Source organism: Scardinius erythrophthalmus, assembly GCF_964197995.2.
Source record: "Scardinius erythrophthalmus genome assembly, chromosome: 25".
Classification (NCBI taxonomy): Eukaryota; Metazoa; Chordata; class Actinopteri; order Cypriniformes; family Leuciscidae; genus Scardinius; species Scardinius erythrophthalmus.
Window position 1 is genome coordinate 17,677,871 of NC_138245.1, and position 24,231 is coordinate 17,702,101.

At 37.9% G+C, this 24,231-nt stretch overlaps 1 protein-coding gene across 19 annotated transcripts in view; it reads left to right on the forward strand.

The window, feature by feature from the left end:
• magi1b (membrane associated guanylate kinase, WW and PDZ domain containing 1b) overlaps positions 1-24,231 on the forward strand; it is a 137,039-nt gene that overhangs the window by 61,387 nt on the left and 51,421 nt on the right. For 17 of the 19 annotated variants that reach the window (XR_014029519.1, XR_014029520.1, XR_014029521.1 and 14 more), the window contains exon 2: positions 809-925. Coding sequence is in view for 14 of the 19 variants with exons in the window: in XM_081358315.1 (XP_081214441.1) it covers positions 809-925 (117 nt within the window). In the remaining 5 variants the exon portion in view is untranslated. Of the gene's footprint in view, positions 1-808; positions 926-2,928; positions 3,045-9,925; positions 10,245-24,231 lie in introns of those variants that run through there. The other 2 variants (XM_081358307.1, XM_081358306.1) reach the window with 2 other exon arrangements.

Sequence of the window (24,231 nt, forward strand, 5' to 3'; positions counted from 1 at the left end):
TCTGGCATTGGTGCGGGCACCCAGCGGACCCACATTAACACATAAACAGCTTTTGGCTATTGGCATCTCTTTGAAATGGTGCTGGGTAAGCGATCTGTGTCTTCTGAACAGATGGTGGAGCTGAGGGTGGGAAATGTTTCACATGGCCCACTCTATTGCTTGCACTGGGTTGAGGTGGCAGCCAGGTATCCCCATGAGTGTGAATGGAGGTGTGCTACTACGTGTTAATGTCTCACGGATTACAGATTCACACCCATGCTCTTCGATTAAAATGTTTACAAATGTTGGGTTTTTTTGTTACTAATTTATTATATTGAGAAACATAGTTACCAGGCATACTTGATGCAAACATCCAACAACAATTGTAAACCATTATGGTTTATACACTAGAAGTTTCTTATGCTCACCAGGGCAATTAATTGAGCAAAAACAGTAATATCGTGAAATATTATTATCAATTAAAATAACTTTTCAATTATAATCAAAATTTTTAATTTCTTTTTTTAATGTATTTTGTGGAATTTCCCCTAAATACAATACAATAAATACAGGATACAAACCTGTGTTCTGAGTGCTGTTAACGCAATACTATAGGAACGCTGAGGAATCCTGTTTCGACAACAGATATGTACCTGCTACGATTATATTAGACAGTTTAGACACTGTTAGCAGCATTAGCCACTAGCAGGAACTTTTATCCAGTGGTAGTGAAACAATGAGTCAGAAGCAAACTGCACTTCTAAAGTTTTCTTCTGAGTTTGCCTATGATTCAGCATCATTAACGTGTGTTTTCCCCTTTGTTTTCCAGGAAATAAACTCAATAAAGACCTGAAGCACTACCTGAGCCAGAGGTTTCCGAAATCCTCAGCCGACTACGAGCTTCAGCAAACCATACGAGACAACCTCTACCGCCATGCTGTGCCTTGTGAGTATTTTTTAAAAATGTAAAATTTTCCTATCTTTCAAAAAACTCAACTTCAGTGGACAGTCTATTCTCTGTACTGTACCCTTCTATATGTTGCTCTATTTCTCTCTATTATATTATTTTGCTAAACATATGCAGAAGCTGTGCGCACAACAAAGTGATGGCTTGGACTGTTTGTACTGAGGCGGTGGAAATGAGGACGCTATCAATATTCACAGAAATCCTCCTTTCGATCGAGTAGGTGGCAGCCATGTTCTTGGAGAAGTGTGATGAAATAGTGTGTGTTTTTGTATTTGTGTAGAGGAAGAGAGTATTGGATACGTGCAGTCAAGTGGATGTGCTTCAGTTCTATAAAACAGATGTTTCTAGAAGTCCCTTGTGCATGTCTATCTGTTTAAACTGGCAGAGATTTTAATGTATTTTAAACCAGTAAAGGCTGGTTCACACAGAATGCGTTTTGGCTTTGAAAAACCCGAGACGCGGGCAGTGAAAAAAACGCAAGGTCTCGTTAAAGTTGAACTGATTTTAACCTGAGCGCTGCGATTTTAGAATGACGTGAGATGCGCGAGACGCTGCAAAAGATGCAAGACGCGAGCACAACAGTTATACACGTCCGTCTAGCGCGTTCACAAAGAAAAACAATGGAAAAGTAGTGTAATGGAAAAACGCGTTCTATGTGAACGGCCCCTAATACTGTATCTTCGTGCAATTTACACAATGTGATGTACATGTATGTCTATATACACATTGAGTTTTTCATAAATACATGCTATGCTATGCTATCTGTTACATTTAAATGATTAGACACTAAAGCTCTGCTTAAAAACCTAGTGAGTAGCCTACCTAGACTGCATTTTAAGGAATCATAGATGACATTCTCATTAAAAAAAAAACATTAAAGCTGTTCTAAAAAGTAGGCAGCAACATTGTTCTTTTATTATTATCATATGTAAATCCCAGAATGCATTGCAAAGAAATACAATTCCAGAATGAATTGCAAGGAAAAAAATTAACATTTGATGTTACTATAGTACTTTACGTTAACATCAGTTATTGGAACAGCTAACATGAAATAACACCCTATAATAGTTTAACAGCAATTATTATTATGCTTGGTTAATGTTAATATTTGCATAAACTACAGATCTAAGTTTTGGGGTCAGTAAGATTTTTTCTTAAAAAAAGAAGTCAGTACTTTTAGGCTATTCAGCAAGGATGCATTAAACTGATCAAAAGTGAAAGTAAATAAATTTGTAATGCTTTTAACATTCTATTTCAAATAAATGGTGTTCTTTTGAACTTTATATTCATCAAAGAGTCCTGAAAAAAATGTAGGCCTATCAGTTTTCACAAAAATATTAAGCAGAACAACTGTTTTCATCATTGATAATAAGAAGAAATGTTTCAGTGAACGAAAATGTTCTGGAGAGTGATTTTGTGCCTCTCTTGTGATGGTACCATGAGCCGTCGCTCATTTACCGATCATAGGCTTCTGGTAGGGATGTAGACTCATTAGAGTGGGTGGATTTGGATGGAGCTGAGCCTGTGGTAGATCTATAAGCAAGCGTCAATGTCTTGAACTTGATGCGAGCAGCGAGAGGTAGCCAGTGCAGAGAGATGAAGAGAGGAGTGACGTGGGCCCTTTTGGGCTCATTGAAGACAAGACGTGCTGCAGCGATCTGAATCATTTGTAGAGGTTTGATTGCACAAGATAAGTCCAGCTAGAAGAGCATTGCAGTAGTCAAGCCTAGAAATGACCAGGGCTTGGACGAGAAGTTGTGTTGCATGATCAGTTAGGAAAGGCTTGATCTTCCTGATGTTGTGTAGTGCAAACCTGCATGACTGAGCTGTCTTTGCAATTTGGTCTTTGAAGGTCCTCAAAGATTACTCCAATATTTCTAGCTGACTTGATGGGGTTATAGATGATGAACCCAGCTGGATGGTGAAATCGTGCTGTAGAGACGGATTGGCGGGGAAGATGAGAACCTCAGTCTTTGCCAGGTTGAGCTGCGAATAATGTTCTTTCATCCACGCTGATATGTCCGCCAGACAGTTTGAGATTTGTACAGCTACTGTGGGATCATCTGGTTGAAATGAAAGCTGTGTGTCATCAGTAATGGTAAGATAAACCATGTGCCGGTATGATAGGTCCCAGTGATGTAGTGTAATTGGAGAAGAGCAGGAGTCCAAGAACTAAACCCTGAGGAACCCCAGTGATCAGTTTATGTGTACTTTGTGTACCAGTTTACTTGATTTGTACTTTTAATAAGTGCAAACCAAGTAAAATGACTGTTTCAGCTATTATTTGTAAATGCTGTGTATATTTTATGTACAAAGTTGTAGCCTATGAGTTTGCTTGGTTAGCTTAGCAACATGCTAATGCCAGACTCTACTGCGCAGGAGACATGATCATTTATTTCAGTGGAGTTTGATGTTAGCATGTCGCCAAGACAACAAAGCTACAAAGTTGTATGAGTATGCTTGGTTAGCTTAGCAGCAACATGCTAATGCCAAACTTACTCTACTGCGCAGGAGACATGACAATTTATTTCAATGTTTGATGTTAGCATGTCGCTAAGACAACAATGCTAATCTCTAGCATTGAGTAAGGCAAGAGACAGCAAGGCATCTCACTGGATTTTTGCTACAGCTTTGCTGACATACTTCTCTGTGCACTGTGATAAGTCGTAATATTTGTAACTGGATTTCTGCTACAGCTTTGCTGACATACTTCTCTGTGCTCTGTGATAAGTCGTAATATTTGTAGCAACACTCTCAATGTTGTCTAGTTGAAAGGAATCCACCGCTTAGCTTTAAACTGTTTGGATGGTGAATTTTGTGTCTTTCTCCATTTAACAAAGCTGTAGTAGACTGTCTCCGATTAAACACTCTGATCCATTAGCTGATGTGACAGAAATTGAGTGTGTGTTTGAGAGTGATTGATAGACATGAGACAGCTGGAGGGACAGATGGGAGGGAAGTACCGATCAAAGTAGTGGGCTCCATGTCTCTACTCAACTTCATCATTGTTTCATGGATACAAATACACAGACATAGCCTCCCAGAAATCAAAGCCACACATATGTGTGCAACTTGAAAGACAAAAATCATTGGTTTAAATGTAAAATGTGGCACCAAACAGAATTGGTTTGGTCGAACAATGGGAGATGGGGTGAGGGTTGAGTTTTGGATTGTTTTAGAAACCAATTGGTTTAGAAATTGCACGCTTCACCTTTAGGCATGCTATGTAGATGGTTTAGAAATTGCACACTTCACCTTTAGGCATGCTATGTAGATTGTGGACATTGAGAACAGATGAGATGTGCGAAAGAGGCCATCTATGTGAAACTGGAGCGGCCACCTCTGAGTGGGGGGATGTGTCCAGATGCTCCAGAATCAACTTCTAAAGTAGTTTAGCATTTGGGACTATTCATATAATGGCAGCTCATGCTAATTTTGGATCAGTATTTATCTGTCGTAAGTTGATTATAGGAGTGCCTGAAGTTAATTTTACTGTAGGTCACTATACTTTATCTAGATCATGTTTAATGTACAAAATGTGAGCAGGGCTTTTGGTCTTTTTACCTTCATATCAACTACTTCAGTGGGAAAACTCATCATAATCAGCTAGTTGCATACTGTATGATTTTACCACAAATTTTGCCTCTCAAGTACACAACTGTTGAAAAGTTTGGAGTTTGGAGAATTTATTGAAATAGAAATCTTTTGCAAACATTATAAATTTCTTTACTGTCACTTATCAATTAAATACATCCTTTCTGAATAAAATTATTTCTTAAAAAAAAAAAATCTGACGGATCCAAATCTTTTATATATTAAGATCTAAAAGTCTAAAGAGACTAAAAAGATGCAAGTCTCACATGCTTCACGAACCCCAGTTCGGAGCAGTTGGTATCTTGCTGTCAATTACCTGGTAATTTTACATGACGTGGTGCTGGTGAACATGACAGCGAAGAGTCAAGATTGATCAGAGTTTGTGAATGTGAGGGTTGGTGTGTGTGAGGGTCAGTTGGTGCTTATACATGAGGAATGTGGAGGGGTGCAGCTGTCTCTTTTGTGCACTGATGGCCTGAGCAGCGAGTTGCCTCACCAGGTGGCCAGTGACGGGGTGTGTGTATAATGATGTGTGTGTGTGTTGTGTATGTTTGTGTTGGGGGTGTAATGAACGGCTGGATAAGAGTGACAATGAAGGCAAGTGACCGTGAGATAGGACTGTGTGCCACTAATACATTTAAAGATACAGAGGCAGATTCAGCTGTCATTATTGTCACTATTACCTCACAAAGTTTGTCAGTGTTAGATGAACTGAGTTAAAGTGGTGTTACTGGAGCAGATTATTTGATTCTCGAATAATTAATTAATGAAAATATTTTGAATGAACTAATGAAAATATGAAATAATAATATTAATAAAAACAACAACAACAATAATACTAGTATTTTTAAAAAAAATGTTTTTAATGAAATTTCTGTCTAGCCAATTGATGTATACTTTTTTTTTATATGTATACAATAAAAGTTATATGCCAAATTATTTATTAACAATGATAATAATAATGAAAAATATCATAATTGTTATTATTGTTTCTTTCATTATATAGGCTATAATATAACATTTATGTCCAGCAAAATTGCTCCATTCATGTACACAAATGCAGTGTATTTACAAGCCTACAGACATGGCACCTGTGATAAAACATGAACAAATGTATCTTGTAACATTTCTTTATGAGAAAGCAGACAAATATCCATTTCGTTGAGACAGATGGAAGCAAAATGAACTGCTACTGATGTAAAATGTCATTGCACATTTCATTCTGTATCTCGGAGTGTTTGTCTGCAGAAATTGCTGTTTTTTCCCCTTTTGTTTTTCTCATATTTATTCCAAACCTTAACTATACAGCTAGAAACAGGTGCATATGAATTATTTTTTTGTGGCAAATGCGTACATTTTATTTCTCTGATTGTTGTCCTGTGATGTAATAGTGAGGAACAAAAAGCTGTGTCCTTTGTCTTTTCCTCATTTCGCGCTCCAGCTTTTCACATCACCGACACCGTCAACATAACAGATGCCGCTGGAACGGCTCTCCCTCCCTTAGCGTTTTCACATTTCCTTCTCATTCCCTCTGTTCGCGTCTTCATCTATCAGTCTATTTAAGCCTCCCTGTGGTTAGCCAGCCCCTGCTTGCCCTCTCTCGCTCCCCTCCTCTCTCCTGCATCCCCACACTCCCCCCCTCCACACCCCCTCTTTGGCTCTCTCACTCCCTCCATCCCTCCATTTGTTTTTCTGCTCGGTAGCAGACAGCAGGATTGCAGCTGAGGACAGGTTGCTGCTGCGTTTTCTCGCCAGAAAGAAAGAAAGGATTACCGTCTGGAGGCTGCACTGTGGCGAGGCAAGTCCGTCTTATTTTTCTGCATGCTTTCGGTCACGTTTCGCGATATCTCCTGAGATGCGGGCAACGGATTAGAGGGTTTGTGGGTGATGTATGGGGCTTAGTGCGTGCGGTGGATGCCTCATATATAGGCTAAAGGGTTGGATTGGGGGTGGGGTTGTTGTGGGGGTGGGGTCGGGGTTGTAGTGGGGTTGAGTCAGGGGAAAGAATACGAAAAAAGAGCGCAAGATTGAACCCTTCAGTCACATCTCATTCACAGGGACAGATGGCTCCTAGTTGAGGAACTTTCTCATCAATATGATTTATTTGCAAGCCATTGTCTCAAGTCCCTTTGGGGCAAGGAGCAAATTTTTCCTCAGTGAGCGTGTGTACGCGTGTGTACACATGTATGTGTGTGTGTGTGTGTGATGGAATGATGATGTGGCAGAGGGAGTACGGTACACTGAAGGGCCATCACCCTTGATGTAATGAGCAAAGATCAACTCACCACCTGAACAAAAGCGCCCAGTGTTGAAGCGGTGCAGCGAAATTCAATTTGTCACTGCCCTTCGCACCACAGAGCGTGCTGTGGATCCCTCAAATGCTACCTCAGACAGGTTACTGCCCAGTCATATGCTGTCTTCTTATGTTAGGCATCACAAACATTGTTGCTAGGTAGATCTCTGCATCTAAGATAATTGTATTTATTGATTCTGTGGCTTGTTGCTTTCATTATTTCAATAAAAATCTGATGTTTTTCAGCCTAATATGCAAGAAAACAAACGCAGCTCGAAAATTTGCATCATTCAATTGAGCTAATTGTGTTAACATAGCATTCACAGCCACAGATGTCTGTGGGAGCTAGCTAATTAGCATTTAGCATGTGTACCACTCTGTCTGCAGACAAGCAAAGCGCTTCAACCACAGGCTCGGATACAGGGTAGATCTGAAGAGCGCCCCGGTCGCAAGTCAGCTACGATTAGCAGACAGAAGAGAGATAATACCTGCAGGGAGCCGAGGGCTCTCAGTAGGGAGGACCAACATTCGAGTGAGTTTTAGCAGACAGTCTGTGTCTGGATGGTATGATTTTTGCATAATGTCGCTAAGTTTAACACAAAATCCTTTTTAAAATGGGTTATTTGTAGGTCTAGTCCTCTCTGTTTGGGTTCGTCTTGAGTTTCCAGGCTCCATTTTGATATGTCAGCTCAAGCTTGATATCACTGAGCAAGCATATGTGGGCGGCATACTGAGAAATTTGTCAAAATCTGGGCATGTTCAGAATCTAAATCCCGTTCCACGTTTTCTTTGGCTAACACCTTGTTGAGCGTAGACAAGTCTTGTGAATTGGCTGTTCTTGGCCTGAAATGTCCATTTGCTCACAGCACTTGACATTCTGAATTCGAAAGCATTTTGCGAATTCATTTGCAAGTCAAAAGCACCCTCAGAAAGTGTTGATCACCGTGAGAGTGGACAAACTAGAGACCAGCGCTACTTTGGATGGGCGGATTTAAAAAGAGGTTGGAGGCACAAAAGGAGAAGAATGCCTCTTAAAATACCACTCCATTCATGTGCTGCTTCTGAACAAGAAAGACCAGGACAGAGGGATCTGCAGCAAGTTTCCGAGTTTTTTAGATGTCCTTCAGAATCAAAGGTTGGAATTACTCCAGGAATACTAAAGTATCTTCAACCTAGTGCTCAGTTGACCCTCATCCACATGGACTAGCAGCGTCTACACATACTTCCTTCCTAAACACAATCATTAATAACTATTCTTTTCTAAATTAAAGGGATAGTTTATGTAAAAATGAATGTTCTGTCATCATTTACTCACCCTCATGCCATTTCAAACTCTTTTTTTATTATTCGGTGGAACACAAAAGATATTTTGAATAATGTTACTGTCCATACAATGAAAGTTAGTGATGTCCAAAACAACTCTGAATACCACCGACTTTCATTTAAAGATATTTCAAAATATCTTCTATTTTCCAAAGATAAAAAAAAGGGTTTTGAACGACACAAGGGTAAGTAAATGAGGACAGAACATTGTTTTTTAGGTAAACTATTCCTTTAATCCTGTCGTCAATACGTAAAAGCTCTAAAGATGGAAGTCTAGATGCACACTAAGGCCTTCACCTCCAATTTTTTACTCAAGGCAATTCCGCTCTTCTTCAGTGGTTGAAAATTTGATATTATGTAAAAGGTGAGCTTTAAATCCGAATCACTGCTCCACTGAGCTGAGATGATGATTCATGCTGAGCTCCACCCAGAAATAGAAGCTCCCACAGGCTACAAGATACACTATGTTTCTGTCATTACCTCTGGCCTATTTCCTCAGGGTTTTATCTGGAGATGCGTGTTTGTCATTTTGCCACTGTAATCATTCAACTTGAGGGTTAAGAAAGCAAGAGGGGGAGTTTGAGAGACTTGCTTGATTGTATGGGACTTGTTTGATGGATGAGGGAAGTAATTTCATTGAGTGGCTATTAGTGGTCAAAAGGCCATTCAAAACCAGATTCCTTTAATTTAATTGAATTTAATTTCAAATTCACACAAACATTTTCAGTTCAATTGAAAAATGGGGAACAAAATGTGGATTTTAGTCCAAGCTGATGAGATTCCACATGCCTGTAAAAGACACCAAAAATATTTAAAGGGAATATTTCACCCCAAAATGACTTTTTTTGTCATCATTTACTAACCCTCATGTAATTACAAACCTGAATGACTTTATTTCTTCTGTGGGACACAACAGTTCAAGTTTGCATGTAAATTTTAAGCTCAAATGAAAGATGGAGAAATATATGTGTGTTTTAGTCCAAGGAAAGACCGATATAATTTTTAAATTGGCAGTTCACCCAAAAATAAAAATTCTGTCATCAATTAATCAGCCTCATGTTGTTCCAAACCTTTTTGACTTTTTTTCTTCTGTGGAACATAAAGATATTTAGATAAATGTCTCAGGGTTTTTGTCCATACAATAAAAGTCAGTCAGGTTCAGTGTTAGTTTCCTCGCCCACATGGCCATGATTACATCATCAGAAAAGTTGTTTTGGCTGCAAAACATTTTACATTTTGAATGCCCTATGAAAATAGGCCTATGTTTTGTTTTTTAAATGCATCAAACTGGTAAATAGTTCACATTAACACCAGTAACACCAGTGTAAATAATATCATAGATTTAAAATCATTCAACTAGTGCTTTAAGACTAAAGAAAGTCCTCCTGTCATTGATCAATAATTTTGTCTGTTTTTTTCCCTTCCTTTTGTGGAGGCTTATTAAAAGGAGGGAATGACTTTGGCCTAAATGTGGTCACACACAAAAGCCCCTGTGGCCTGCCGGAGTTAAACAATAGTATTGTATGCATACACATGGCTGGCCTGACCAGCCTGATTTTTATCTGCTAAATCTCATTCAGCCTCTAATCCCCATCCTAGCCCACCATTTGATTGCCTTAGTCACGTTGTATTTGTGTATGTACTTGTGTGAGCTAGAGAGAGTGTGTCTTGTATGCAGCGGGTGCCATGTGTGTATCTGTCTGCAAGTGTGTGTTGGAGGAGAAGGAGGAAGAGGAGGGGGGATTTAGAGAGAGAGAGAGAGAGAGAGAGAGGTGGGCGGGCGGAGGTGGATGAGTGTGAGCCTGAAGACGTTTAGCTCAGATGGTGTTTTCTGTGCGAGCCTCTCACATTGGCTGAGCTTCAACGCTGGGCTGGACGACCGCTTTACAGAGAAAGAGATCGCGAGGAAGAGGAGGAGGAGGAGGAACGACAGACTGGGCAGCGCTAGCTGAGATACAAGTACCTGATGTTCACCGGAACAGGATTCTGGGATTTTTCTGCTCTTTTCTATTGGATTTCGTCTGGTTGTGCAAGATCTTGAGTGGATTTCATGCATTGGAAGTAGCGGCAGCAAGGTTCTCCGCTAAGGTAATTTAGCATTTTTTCCCCCCTAAATATCACCTGGACTCTTCAGCTTCCGGGGTTTGGCAATGGGGGCGGTGGGGAATGAGGGATGGGAAAAGAGTGACAGAAAGCTGGGAGCAGCAACGCAGCGAACGCAGCTGAATATGTGACCGTCTTGATGGATGTGAGAGGATGTGATTTGTTGAGGACGGTAAAATGGTGCACCAGAGATGCCGCGGTCCGTCTTAGCTGCTGGAGCGCGCGTGTACGTGCCTGTCTGCTTGAGCGAGTGGAGGTTGAATTAAGCTGTGGTCACTTGACGTGTTGGAGGCCATTATGTTTGGAGTTGAGCAGTGTGGCAGTCGTCTCTCTCCCAGCCCCCCTCCCATCCACACCAGCCCCATGTCTGTCTCTCCGCTGCAGCCGCTGTCTTCAGCCGTATTTGTGTCTGAAAGCCTTTCTCATGCTCTTTTTCTCTTGCCTTTTCATGTAAGCTCAGAAACTATGCCTATTTCGAAGGGTTCTCCGTATCTTAGTGGCGTTCATAGGTTAAATAGCTTAATTCTCTGGCTCACAAATGGCAGGCTGGTGCTTTATCGCTCTTATGTAGCTCTAGAATAGATGATTTGGGGATGAAGATTTGATGAAAACTGAAACCGGGAACAGGCCGTGTGTGGGGTTCCTCTATAAGCTCGGTTTAGTGTGTTTAGATTCCATCAAATCAAATCTGCTCAGCTCAGTAAAGCATTGATCAATATTTTCTGCAAAGCATTATTTGGCATGTCTTGATACATTGATCAGTCGTTTCGGCACTGACATCATCGGACTGAGTAGATTTGATTTGATTTGTGTTTTTGAAGTGGATCTCCAACTGGAGGTCTTTTAGAGGGGATATGCTTTCAGAAAGCAACTCCATTTTGCTAATTGGAATATGTGGGTTGGAAAATGCTAGAATTTGGGATCTGTGTTGTGGATTAACCCTTTGGTGGGACAGATGGTTCTCTCTCCCACTGAGCCGAAAGGGCTGGCTGTCAACATCAACATGGGCGCACATCCCCAAGCCTTTCCCAATCATGAGTCTTCCCTTTCCCAGTGTCTCCCTGTTCCAGATCTCCCAAACACAGGGAACATGATATGTCAAGTTTCTCCCTCTCTCACTCTCTTTCTCTCTCTTTTAAACCCTATTTTTCCTTGTAAAAATCATTCTGGCTAAAAATTGTTTACTGACATACTAACAAGATGTATTTTTCTGTGTTTGTTAAGAGGTTACATGTGTATATATGTTACATAATGCGCCTTGGTCCAAGAAAAAAAAGAAAGAAAACGGGGCAGCTTATTACAAGATGAAGAATTATTGGTTTTGTCCAGTTTTTTGAATTAGAGATGAAACTTTTTCAGTTATTCATGTATTTATTTAAAGGACAAGTTCGGTATTTTACACTTAAAGCCCTGTTTACAGATCGTTTCTGATGAAATAGATCGGTTAAGATAAAATTTTGGACAAATGCTGCTGTCCCGAGAATTTTAGGTTTCTTTCGCTTTCCCCCCCACCAGTAGACTGGGTGTATAGGTGCACTCGAACTCTCCTTCCTAAAACACATTAAACTTTCGTTTACAAAGACGTGAAACTCACCGAGTGGTCAGGGGTGTCCACTGATATGCTCACACAAAAATCGCTGCAAAATATGCTTTCCAACAGGTTTTATCTTAGTTTTTGTCTCCTCCATTGACTTGTATTGGATGTGCTGTGAGGTACGATATTACTCCGCCGCCGGAAACTGAAATGGGGTTCAGGGGTTGTTTTCTTCTTCTTCTTCGTGTTTTTTTTTTTTTTTTTCACGGTGGATCGCAAACAATGAAATGCCAGTGGTTTGCTTGCAAAGGTGCATTATCGCCACCAACTGGGCTGGAGTGTCTATTATTCAAGCTCTCAACGGAAGAATCTACGGGTGTGAGACGTTTGGAAAAATAGGTTCACAGTTTTACAACGAATGGTAAAACACCTGTTGGAAAGCATCTTTTGCAGTGATTTTTGTGTGAGCATATCAGTGGACACCCCTGACCACTCGGTGAGTTTCACGTCTTTGTAAACGAAAATTTAATGTGTTTTAGGAAGGAGTGTTCGAGTGCACCTATACACCCAGTCTACTGGTGGGGGGAAAGCGAAAGAAACCTAAAATTCTCGGGACAGCAGCATATGTCCAAAATTTTATCTTAACCGTTCTATTTCATCAGAAACGATCTGTAAACAGGGCTTTAAGTGTAAAATACCGAACTTGTCCTTTAAGCATTTTGGGTTTCTGTGTTTTATGGGGGCTTTTCATATATAGTTCATATATAGTTCATACAGTATATATATAGTATGGCATTTCATATATAGTTCATTAATATAGTTTATTAGTAGTTGCCATGCTTCTTTTTCAGAACATTTGCCTTGACAAGCTGTTTCGAACTCCCAAAACAAACTCCAAACAGACTGTGTTTTGGCCTGATTTTGTTCGAAATGACATCACAACATTTTGCTTTAAGTATACATGGTTGTTTTTTGCACTCTGGTTTGTGTTGTGTCTAAGAACATCCCTTTGCCATGCAATGTCTCTTATTGCTTTGATATTCCTGATTGCATTGATAGCTTTAATTATGTCTTGGTTGTGCACATATAATTAACCAGTAAATAGTTTGTGTATGAATAATATGAACCGTTATTAACACTATTGTGCCACTCAGTGTGTTTTGATAAATCTGTAGTGATCTGTCAACACTTTGCGGGCATCAGTCACACAGAAGAGAAGGTAGAGGCTCTCAAACGCCTCTGCTGTGACAGGACTGTCAATATCTTATATCCCTTTGAACTCTACTGAGTACTGACGTCGCCTTCGGCCTGTACATGCCATTTATTGGTGCTTTGCCTTTTGATTAATGCCTCTGACAAAGGTTTTTTTTGTTTTGTTTTTTTTGTATTTCAAAAATTCTTTCCTCTTGTCCATGTCAGTCAGGATAGGCCAATGATGGTGAAAAAAACTTTAGGGAGCTTGTCAAAGGTTAAAAATGTATTTTTGCTTGTTTAGTCTAAGAGTTGTTTGTTTTACTATTTTACAGAGAAAATACCACAAGGTATTTGGCGCCCTGCTCGTGGTTTCAGTCTTAGTGGAAACTGTGGCCTTGAAAAAATGCATCATGTAAACATGCTTTCTGCAATGTGAATCCAAAGCCACACTTCATTCTGGTGTGGGGGAAAACTGGTCTAGTCTTTCAGTTTGAACTGAAAGTTAGGTTACAGTGCTAGATGCTATTTATTTATTTTTTAAAATTGGTTACACTTTATATTACAGTTCCCAAGTTACACATATTACATGTAAATATAGTTAACTGCAATAACAATAAGGTATGTTGAATTACAAACAGTGGAACATAATAATTTACACATTAAGTACACATTATTCACAAAGTTTACTTATACTTTATTACTCAGAATTGATTGATTTCCTTTCTGAAAGTGGATACAAGTCTCTCTTTTTTCAGAAAGATAGTACCATGGCTTTTGTGTGTGTGTGTAAAGTGAGTGTACTGTGGTGCAGTGGTTTATGTTGTCCTAAAACAAGAGACCCTTCTTTAGAAAACTGTGACGAAATCACTGGAGATACACCAATGATACATGTTTTACCAGGGGTAAATGACAATTTGTCCCAGCTGACCCCAGTCAGATCAGCTGAGACAGATGTTTATACCAGGTTTGATGTTAATAACATATATTTTACAATAAATAACGTGTGAATAATTTGATATATTGTAAATGTTAATCAGAAGTAAGTGGTGAATGGGGAGGGAAATTCTCATTTTAGAGAGCATTTAATTGGACAAAAATGTTTTATACAGTTGTGAGAGTAGTAAATATTATACAAATATCTGTTTTTCTACAGGAGAAAGAATGTTTTAGATTTTATTGTAATTCTTAAATGTGTATGTCTACTTAAAGACCAACTTTTATCAGTACGCTAGTATATGGTGTACAGTGTTTGATATGGTCTCAAAGCCAACATGCACTGGCAAGTTTGAAGTTTTGCCACTTATTTGATTTGTTTAATCTTTTATTTTCATTCATGTCATTGCCTTTTTCATTCATAGATTATAGAGAGAAGCACATGCAGGAAAAAAAAGAGAGATGACAAGAGTGCAAAAAGAAGGAAGAAGGAGAAGAACGACAGAGAGAGAGAGAGAGAGAGAGCAGCCTGTATTACTCACTGGGTCAGGCTCATGAAAAATTTAATCAAGCCATGCAGATAACAGCTTCAGCTCAGAACAAATACATCCCAGTGTACAAGAGCATTTTTCAATTAGTTTTTATGTATTTAACTGGGAGGGCATCAGAAAAGGCATGAAATTGCTTCTGTGAGAAGAGCGCGAAGATTTAACATCTCTAAAACAAACCCAGTTTTTGTTGTAGAAATATTGTAATCATGCTTTTATTTCAAGCCAAAAACCACAAGGCCCTTTAATAACTTTGGAAATGCGCAAACATCCGAATGCTGGTATAGTGAGAGTCTTGACTATTATTAGAATGATGATAATGAGTCGTTTCCAAATGCTTTAACAACAGCCTACGCTACACCGCTAACTGAATCACGGCGGTGAGGCTCAGAGTCACTTAAAGTGTTGCGTCTGATTGATTGCCTCTCCAGTTACTGCAGTATTGCTCTCCAGGAATGCAATACGTCCACTCGATCCACTTTATAACTGGACTGTATGTTGCTATGTCCGATTTCACAATGCCAGGTAACATTTGTGTTGTTGTGGCTGTGAGAGGTGAAGCTGACCTAGTAAGATAACAAAGAAGCTATGAAACTTCTTTGTGTCTATAAGGGGAAGTAACTTTTGTGGGTAAATAGGGCACCTTGTTATTTAAGAAACAGCATTAACATTTAATCTTTACTGTATATGAATTATTATGTGTTTAGGTTTCTTTTTATTGGTGTGGGATTGGTTTTTGTTGGCCATTTGAACAAATGCAAGATAGTTAAGAAGTATTTAATGCACCAAGGCTTCTGATGTGGTGCTGGTTTTCAATGTGAGGCACACCTTTCCTTGACCTTTAAGGATTTGAATATGGATACATGCTAATTTTATTACTTGTTATGCACAAGAGTCATCAGACACTGCTGAATCATACAGGCTTACTATTTTTGTCCACTTTGTAACTGTGATTTTTCTTCATTGAGAGATTAGTATGCGCATACACACATGCAGAGCATTAAGTTGGCTCAGAGACCAGCATCTTGAAGTCAAAGCCTTGTTACACTTAGGTGAAACTAAAGCCGACATCCGGGTTTAAAGCTGCCTGCTTTTTTTGTGTGTGTGCATTGTGCCATTGTGTCTCTGCCAGTGCTATTTGTGAGTGTTTTACAGTGAAGCGTTACTATTTCTTTGCTCATACTCAGGTTTAGAGTTTTGAACAAACTCCTGACAGGGTTTTTGAAGTTTTAAAACCATGATTAGTGTTTTGTTCAATCTCATCAGAACTCGTTGGTAAATGGGGAGAGATATTCTCATAGTAGAGGACATTTAATTAGACCATTGTTTATACAACTGTGAGAGCAAAATATCCAATATATCCGGCAAAAATTGGATCTGTTTTTCCATGAATCTTGCAGCTTGTTGAAGAGAGCTGTGCTCTTATACTTTTCTAAGCAATTGGATCTCTGCCTGCTGGACAAAAAAACATGCAGGAATTCCATAGACCAGTGGGACAAGATTACTTAAATTAATACTTTTAAATTAATAAATTGTTAGTAATATTATAACTCAAATATAATCTAACTCAAACATAAATTAAAATGTTAAAAACACAAAAAATCAAGATGTAACTGAAATCATATTTCTTTTCCCCCCCTTAATAGTTATTGTTGTTTATATCGAACATTGTTATTGTTATATTGGACATTGTTTTGTTTTTATTGGACAACGTACAGTTCTTGACATTTCTGGAGCCAAAAAATTAATTGGGCTTAATCCAAGATTTAGCTACAAGTAACGGAAATTTCTTAGCTTATATGGAGGGCCTTCGAATATTGTGTTGGACAATTAGGGCCTTCGAGTCGAAAAGGTTGAGAAAATCTGCCATAGACTAACATTATTAAAAATTTGTGTTCTTCTTACTACAGGCCAATAAGAAACCAACTAGAAACCACCGAGAACATCTCATAACAATGTATTAAAAATATTTCAGGACACCTTAGCTATTGCTTGGCAACATTGATGTGGTGACTTTTGCATGGGCAAAAAGTGTTTCCCCCCCAAAAAAATTCTATTTTTTTTTAAAGGGCAACCTGTTTAGCTATTTTTTTTTTTGCGACAAAAAAAATCTGGGAATTTTTACTATTTGGGTCAGTGAAGCTGGATGCTTAAAAGGGTCCTATTATGCCCTTTTACAAAGTCTTGAATTTGTTTTTGGGGTGTACTGTAATATATTTTCATGCAACATGCAAAATGTTGTTCTAAAAACATTTTACATTACCTCCCCAGTCTGGTTCAAACTTGCCGATTTTGATGAAGCCCCTCCTTCCAAATACAAAATGTGCTGTGATTGGTTAGCTGGCCCAGTGTGTTGCGATCAGCAGCGATTAGCGTGCATTCGAGAAATGTCCTGCCCCTCCATAACTGCGATTTCTTCTCTAGTGTAAATATTGAGGTTGGCGTCAATTTCAAACCAATTTGAGCTAGATTCAGACCCTGACAATGTTAACGAACAAGAGGACTGTGCAGAATGAATTTCATGTTCAGACTTTGCAAGCACGGATTTCGCAGGACTGTTCAGAGTGGTATGTTTTTTTTTTTTAATTTTCTTATACATTATAGGTACGTTTTTTTTATCCACCATTTAATCATAATATTTGTCTGAAAACTAAGGTGATACAAACAGTAATCGATCACAAAACCATGGTTAATTTTCCTAAGGAGCGGTGAACCGTCTTACAAAAGCAACAGAAAACAAGCTGTTCTCCATAAACGTTGGGGTTATAATGTTCAGGAACAGTGTTTAGAATAAGTTAATCAGCCTTAGGAAGGTTAAAAAAAATTAGTTTTGGAAATGTTGTGGAAAAACTCTCTTTGACATAGCGGCAACATTCTAATTCAGCTCAACCTGGCCTCGTCCCCTTTTTTGCTATTCCGTGGGCTGGGATTATTTAAATGAGTACCTTTGTGACTTCATAAGATCTGGAAAAATCATGTTGTAGTTCAAACGAGCCATTCGTTGTAGTTCTTGGAAAGTGGATTCTGTTAAATAAAATATCTTTATTTGGACTTTATAGTGGACTTTGAGCTTTGAAACCTTGCAGATCTTTTTTATGCTCAAACAGCAACATTACACAGTAACTAAAGTTGAAAAAGTGGAAAAGCATAATAGGACACCTTTAAGGGCCGTGACACACCAAGCCAACGTTCGGCCATCATGCAACGTCGGGCTTTAGGTGAATGTCTGTTGGTATAGTTTCTGCTTTGTGTTCCCCTGTGTTCCACACCTCGGCTCTAGTCTGGCTTATGTTGGAGGCAGTTTGCCCGATTCAACATGTTGAATCTGCATCGGGGCTGTCGGTGAGACAGATCACTCTGATTGGCTGTTGAGTTTAGCAAAGAAATCAAGACGGCACAGACAGTAATTTTATGTCATTTTACCTGTGCATTCCAATATGTGAATATTTTCACAACATCATGAGCCACCTGGAATGAAGAAATTGATCAGCATGATTGATATTCCAAATGGTAAGCAAGCACTGCTTTGTTTACAGTTTGTATATCTGCAATCCTAGTTTCGGTTTCCCTTTTTGAATGATGAAAATAGACTTTTGATACCTGCTGATATAGATGGATATTTCCTTACACACTGACACAGAACGCACTTGCTAGTTGGCTGTCAGCTGTAGTCTTTGCTGTGTGTTTAAAGCACATCTTTTTGGCTGAGACGCAGCCGAAGCAAGGTGACAACACAATCAGCTTTCGTTGCCATTAGTTATTTGATGTTGACTTGGTGTGTCACGGCCTTAAGAGATGTTAAAATGAAGCTTGGGTGAGCAGAACTCTTAAGGTTCTTTTCTTGTCGCATTGTTTTTAGGTTACCCAAAAATGAAAATTTTGTCATCATTCACTCATCCTCATGTCGTTCCAAACCAGTATGATCGCCTTGCTCTCCAGGCAGTGAAGTTCGAATGTAGGTCATATCAGAAACCTGAACTTCAGGAACACCTCGCTGGGTGCTGCAGTGCTCCTGCAACCTCAGCCGCGAAAATAAACTGATTTATCAGACACAGCTATTTTTAGAGCCTGCTTGTGTGCTGGATGTGCACATGGCATTGCTGTTTTTCTGATGTATTTTAGAATGTGTGATGTTAAATATGTCTGCCTTTGGTGTTTTAAAGTTCCTTGCTGGCTTTGCACTTCACAATGCAGCTATTTTTTACCCACAGAATGTATTTATGTCATATGCAAAGATGTGTAGAGAGATCAGGCTCCATTTTGTGGAAAATAAGACACAGGGCTGGCATGGAAACAACTGAATTGTAATATTACCCTTTTCAGCAATGTAGCACACCATGGAATGAATTATATACTTTTTTTTATTTACTTTTTGGGGCATAGAAATCCTGAAACTTTGTCATTTGAGACACTTGAGGAGAAATGCCTTAAAATAGGGACCGGTCTTTCATTAAGAATGAATGCGCCTCTATTTTTGCTGCCAAATCACTGCACTCATTTCTATTCCGTTCACAGCTCTCAGAATCTGTCCTTGTCCTTAACTACATGCTCACTTAAAGGATTAAATCACCCCCAAAATTAAAATTTTGTTATGATATACTCACCCTCATGTCGTTCCAAATCCGTATGACTTTGGTTCTTCCGTGGAATACATAAGATGTAATTTTAAAGAATGTGCTTGTTCAAAAGCAAAGGCTTTGATGCAGAAGCACCATAAAAGTATTAGAAAATTAGTCTAGAATTATATTCCAAGTCTTCTTAAGTCATTTGACAGACTGAACAAGATTTTCAATTAATAATTTTGGTGCGTTCAATGAATCAAAGGAATGTTGGATCTGGTTCACAAAACTGGTCTGAGTTATTTGTTCATGAATCATATTGAACCTGTTCAACACTTCAGTTCGTCACACAAAACTATGGCTTCAGAACACTTGGAATAAAGTGCATGGGAACCACTTTTATGATACTTTAATTATACCTATGTGTCCTTTTTGAAGCTCGAATGATTCAGTCCCCGTCCATTGTAACTAGGAATGCACAAAGCATTATATTTGTACCTTATGGATTATCTGCCTATTTTAGAGATTATTTTTTTAGTTTATCACTTAATGTAGTAGGTTATATATCAGTCGGTATTGGATAGTTAATTTTCTATGCTTGTTTTCTTTATTTTTGCATTTAAATGACCTTTCTCATCATCTAATGCACTTAAAGTTTAAGACAAAAACACAAATAATTTAACTAAAATGATAAATATAATCTTTAGCAAAAGATATGTACTTTCATAATGTACTTTAGAAAGTTGTAGCATTTAAAACAATTGATTTATTTTATTTAGACAAAATAGTATAGAATTTTCGTAAAAAATATTTCGTAAAAAGTCAATTATTTAGACAAATAATTATAATTTTATCATATCACCCAGAATTTTAATATGGGTATATCCCCAATTGTAATTGCAAAGCAATATTTTTGTGTCTTCCACTAAAGGGGAAAAAAATAGTTGGGGTGAGTAAACAATGAAATTTAAATTTCTACATATTCAAACCGGAGAGAATATTTAATTTAAGATACCTACTGTTTTGAATCCCCATGCAGACAAAAAGGAAGCTGTATATTTACCCAAATGTCCTTCTGTAGAGAGGACAGACTGATGTTAGCTCAAAGTGAGGTAGAAATGCCATTGAGCATGACAGACTGATCCAGAATCAGTCATAAGCAGAGTCAACAGCCCAGCCAGGTTTAAGCTACATGGAGTCTAAAGGGGATTACTGTCTGACAGACTGATCCAAAATCAGACCACATGTCAACATCTCAGCCAGACCTGCCAGACCTTGACTACACCTAAAACAAGAATAGACTGCGTTTCTTTCTCTGAAAACCGCAGAAAAAGAGATGCAGTTCATTTCATCTTTATTGTATATTTTTTGCTCACATCCTCTTATAATGTTAGCAAAGATTTAGCACCAAAACAGTCTGAATTTTAGGTTACCTGCCCATTTTAAACACTCTCTGTGACCTTTAGAATTAAAACAGGCTGTTTTTATATAAGACATTTAAATGTAAATGACCTTTGTTATGATTGGCTAACTTCTTTGCACATGAAAACTACTGGTGTAGTTCACACTGCATTCATCAGGACAGGCCATGTTGTTGAATACTGAATAGCCGTTGATGTATAAATGTGGGCGGTAATATGTTAATGCTCTCATGGTTGTTTAATACTGTGACAGTTACAGAATGACCGGTTTTTGCAACTTAGTTTTTTGGGGTTTTGAATGTTTTAGTCTATCGCTGTCTTTTTTTAATTATTATTAAAAGTGCATGCAGGAAAAATCCTGTTTTCCATGAAATGACCCCTTTGAGGATGCTTTACCATCACCTCTATAAGACAAGAATTTGAAACATGTGAAATCTGAAGGATCGTTAAGATTTCCCTGTTGAAATGTATTCGCAATCTCAAAATGTAAAGTTTCAGTAGAGGTTAGCTTATATGCAAAGTGCAGATTTGTGTTAGGAGTTAGGTGCAGATTTGTTATTTGAGTGTGTGTCTGCATGTATTGCATGTATGCATGTGTTGCATGTTCCCAGGCTGCATTGTGGGAACTCCTGATGCTGATTCATTGTGAGGCACCACTGTTCTTTTCCGGAGAGAGAATGTGTCCAGCCGCACATACACATACACATACTGCTGGGAAATACATTGACCAGCCAATGTAGTAGCAGCTACAGCCTGTGATGCAGCTGTGTGTGTGTGTGTCATTGAGGGGGTTATCATTTAGCTGAGGGTTGTAAACCCCCATTAGGTAATTGTTTCTCTTTTGGGCCCTGGATCATGCAATTTGGCGACAGTAACCCTTTCTGTTCACAGTCACTGACCCACAACTGATGAGTGTGTGTAGGCCGGGATCGAACAGCTGCAGATTGTGATGTTTGTTGTCAGAGCTCCTCACCTTTGGTTAATTTAGCACTTGGGCACCCAGTGAGCTTTTAGTTGTCTAGCATAAGTACATTAACAGCAGCAGCAAGGTGTGCTGTCGTCTTTGTTTAAAAAAAAAAAAAAAAAAAAAAAATAGTCTGTAAAGAGAAGTGTACTGTACTGTAATTTACTCTTGCTAAACACAATGTGCTTATGTCACATGTACACCCAGGGATATTTAAGGCCACTCACAGCTGAAATCAAGGTTTCCACAGTCATGGAAAATCTGGAAAAATCAAGGAATTTACACTGTGTGCAAGTAATGTAGATAAATAAAAAAATAATAACAAGATATAAAATTGTGGAAATGTCTGTAGTAAACAATGCAGAACCATGCTCAAGTTTTGGGGTCAGTAAGATATATTAAAAGAAATGTATACCTTTATTTAGCAGCAATGCATTCAATTGATGAAAAGTGATGAAAATATTTATATTTCCTGAAAAAAATGCACCATGGTTTCCACACACACAAAAAAAGAAAAGTTGAGCAGCACAACTGTTTTAAACATTGATAAGATGTTTCTTGAGCACTAAATCAGCATTTTAGAATGATTTCTGAAGGATCATGTGACACTGAAGACTGGAGTAATGATGCTGAAAATATTTCACAATATTACTGTTTATATTGTAATATTTGATCAAAATTCAGCTTTGGTGAGCATAAGAGACTTTCAAAAACATTTAAAAAAAATCTTACCGGCCCTAAACTTTGAACATTAGTGTACAGTTTTGTTTTCGTAATAATGCATAGTATTTTTTTTTTATTATGTAAGATAGACAACATTGTTTGATTTGTAAGAAAATTGTTTTTTGAGTAGAATTTCTTTTTTTCTTTTTTTTTTTTTTTTTTTATAAATGTGTAAATTTTATTTAAATGATTGAAAAAATTTTTTACTAGAAAAGTCATGGAACTGAGGTACCAGGATGTCGAATTGATGATATTAAAATTCCACAGAAAAAGCCTCATGTGGGGAATTTTCAGTCAATATTAGTAAAGTCAGAGTTTTTATTAATTGGCTGGTGTTATAAATATGGAACTCAGATTTTGCTGAAAATTAAGTGCATGTTGTTTCAATCATTATATGGCATGCAGGAAGATGTACACATTTAAAGGGACAGTTCATCCAAAACATAAAAGATGATACATGTTGCAATGTTCCACTGAAGAGAAAGTCATACATGTTTGGTACGACTTGAGTAAATGATGACAGTTAGGGATGCACCGATCATGATTTTTCATGGCAGATTCCGATCGTAGATTCCAATAGCGGTTGCAGATTTTTGTTTCAAAATGTTTTTGTTGTTTATTTGCACTATCATTTTCAACATCTTCAAAATAAATATTTTGATCGCTGACAGCTTCTTTACCAGATCCACCATCAAGTGACAGTGACACTAATATTTGCGCACACTGAGTAAATCACTGAGGTATTACAAGTTTTGCTGATGATTCTTCCTATTCTTTTGTTTTCTGCCTATTGTAACTATCAGTGAAACATCCCTTCAGGTGAATTGCACTTATTCAGTCATCAAAGATTCAATTATTGTTGTGCAGAAAAAATATACTTCTTTTATAATATTATTAGTTTTTTCTTGTTATATTGTATAATGAATCGATTGAGGAATACTAAGATGGTTGATGTCTAACTATTAAAAAAATTAATGAGGAGGAGGGTAGTGGAAGAGGACCCGTCACTAAAGACCTGAGATATGCGTTTAAGGGTTAAAGCAAGTAGCTTTACAGTATCAAACATGAAAAGTTGTCAGTGTCGCTTTCAATTAGAAGTACAACTTCAATTTCTACAATGAATCAACTCTCCAGTGTGTTCATGTTTTTTCTCACGTCTGACCTCAACGGACTGAACACAAGAAATGAACCGAAGATGATTTCCATAGGAATAGTATGTGATATGAAATTGTTTGATCGCCTCAGAAATCAGAGATGAGGCTCTCAGGGATTGAATCATTCAAGGGTTGTCCCTAGCAACAAGAAAATATATCATCATGTGACAGCATTGCTATTTATATATTTGTGGATATATTTTTTTTCCCTACTTGCAGTGGTGACATTGGTTTATGTTTGTGCATGTTGTGTATATACAGTGCTTTGATTCCTATTTATTGTTCTGAGGAGCAGAGTGTATCATTGCATGCTTCAAATAGTGAAGTGAAGGTTAACATGAATATATATATATATATATATATATATATATCTCATCAATCATCAATACTGTGATTGAGTCATTGCATAAAGGTGATGTGTGATACTCTAAGCATTTAGCTATAAGTAATCCATTGGTTAGTGTATCTGGCTCAGCCAATAGCACGTAGGATTATCTGTTTGTCATACAAGGGACGGAAGGACTATAATGTATTGTTGGTTCCAAGACACACTGAGTCAATTGGCCCAAGATCGTTCAAAATTTTCAATGACTTTTTAGGTCAGTGTTAGCATTAATATAAATACACACTACCATTCAAAAGCTTGGGGTTGGTAAGATTTTGTAATGTTTTTTTTTTTTAAAGTCTCTTATGCTGACCAAGGCTGTATTTATATCTAAAATACAGTAAAACATTAATATTGTGAAATATTATTAAAATTATTTTAATATATTTTGAAATGTAATTTATTCCTGTCATGGCTAAGCTGAATTTTCAGCATCATTATTTCAGTCCTTAGTGTCACATGATCCTTCAGAAATCATTCTAATATTCTGATTTGCTGCACAATAAATATTGTTATCAGTGTTGAAAACAGTTCTGCTGCTTAACATTTTTATAGAA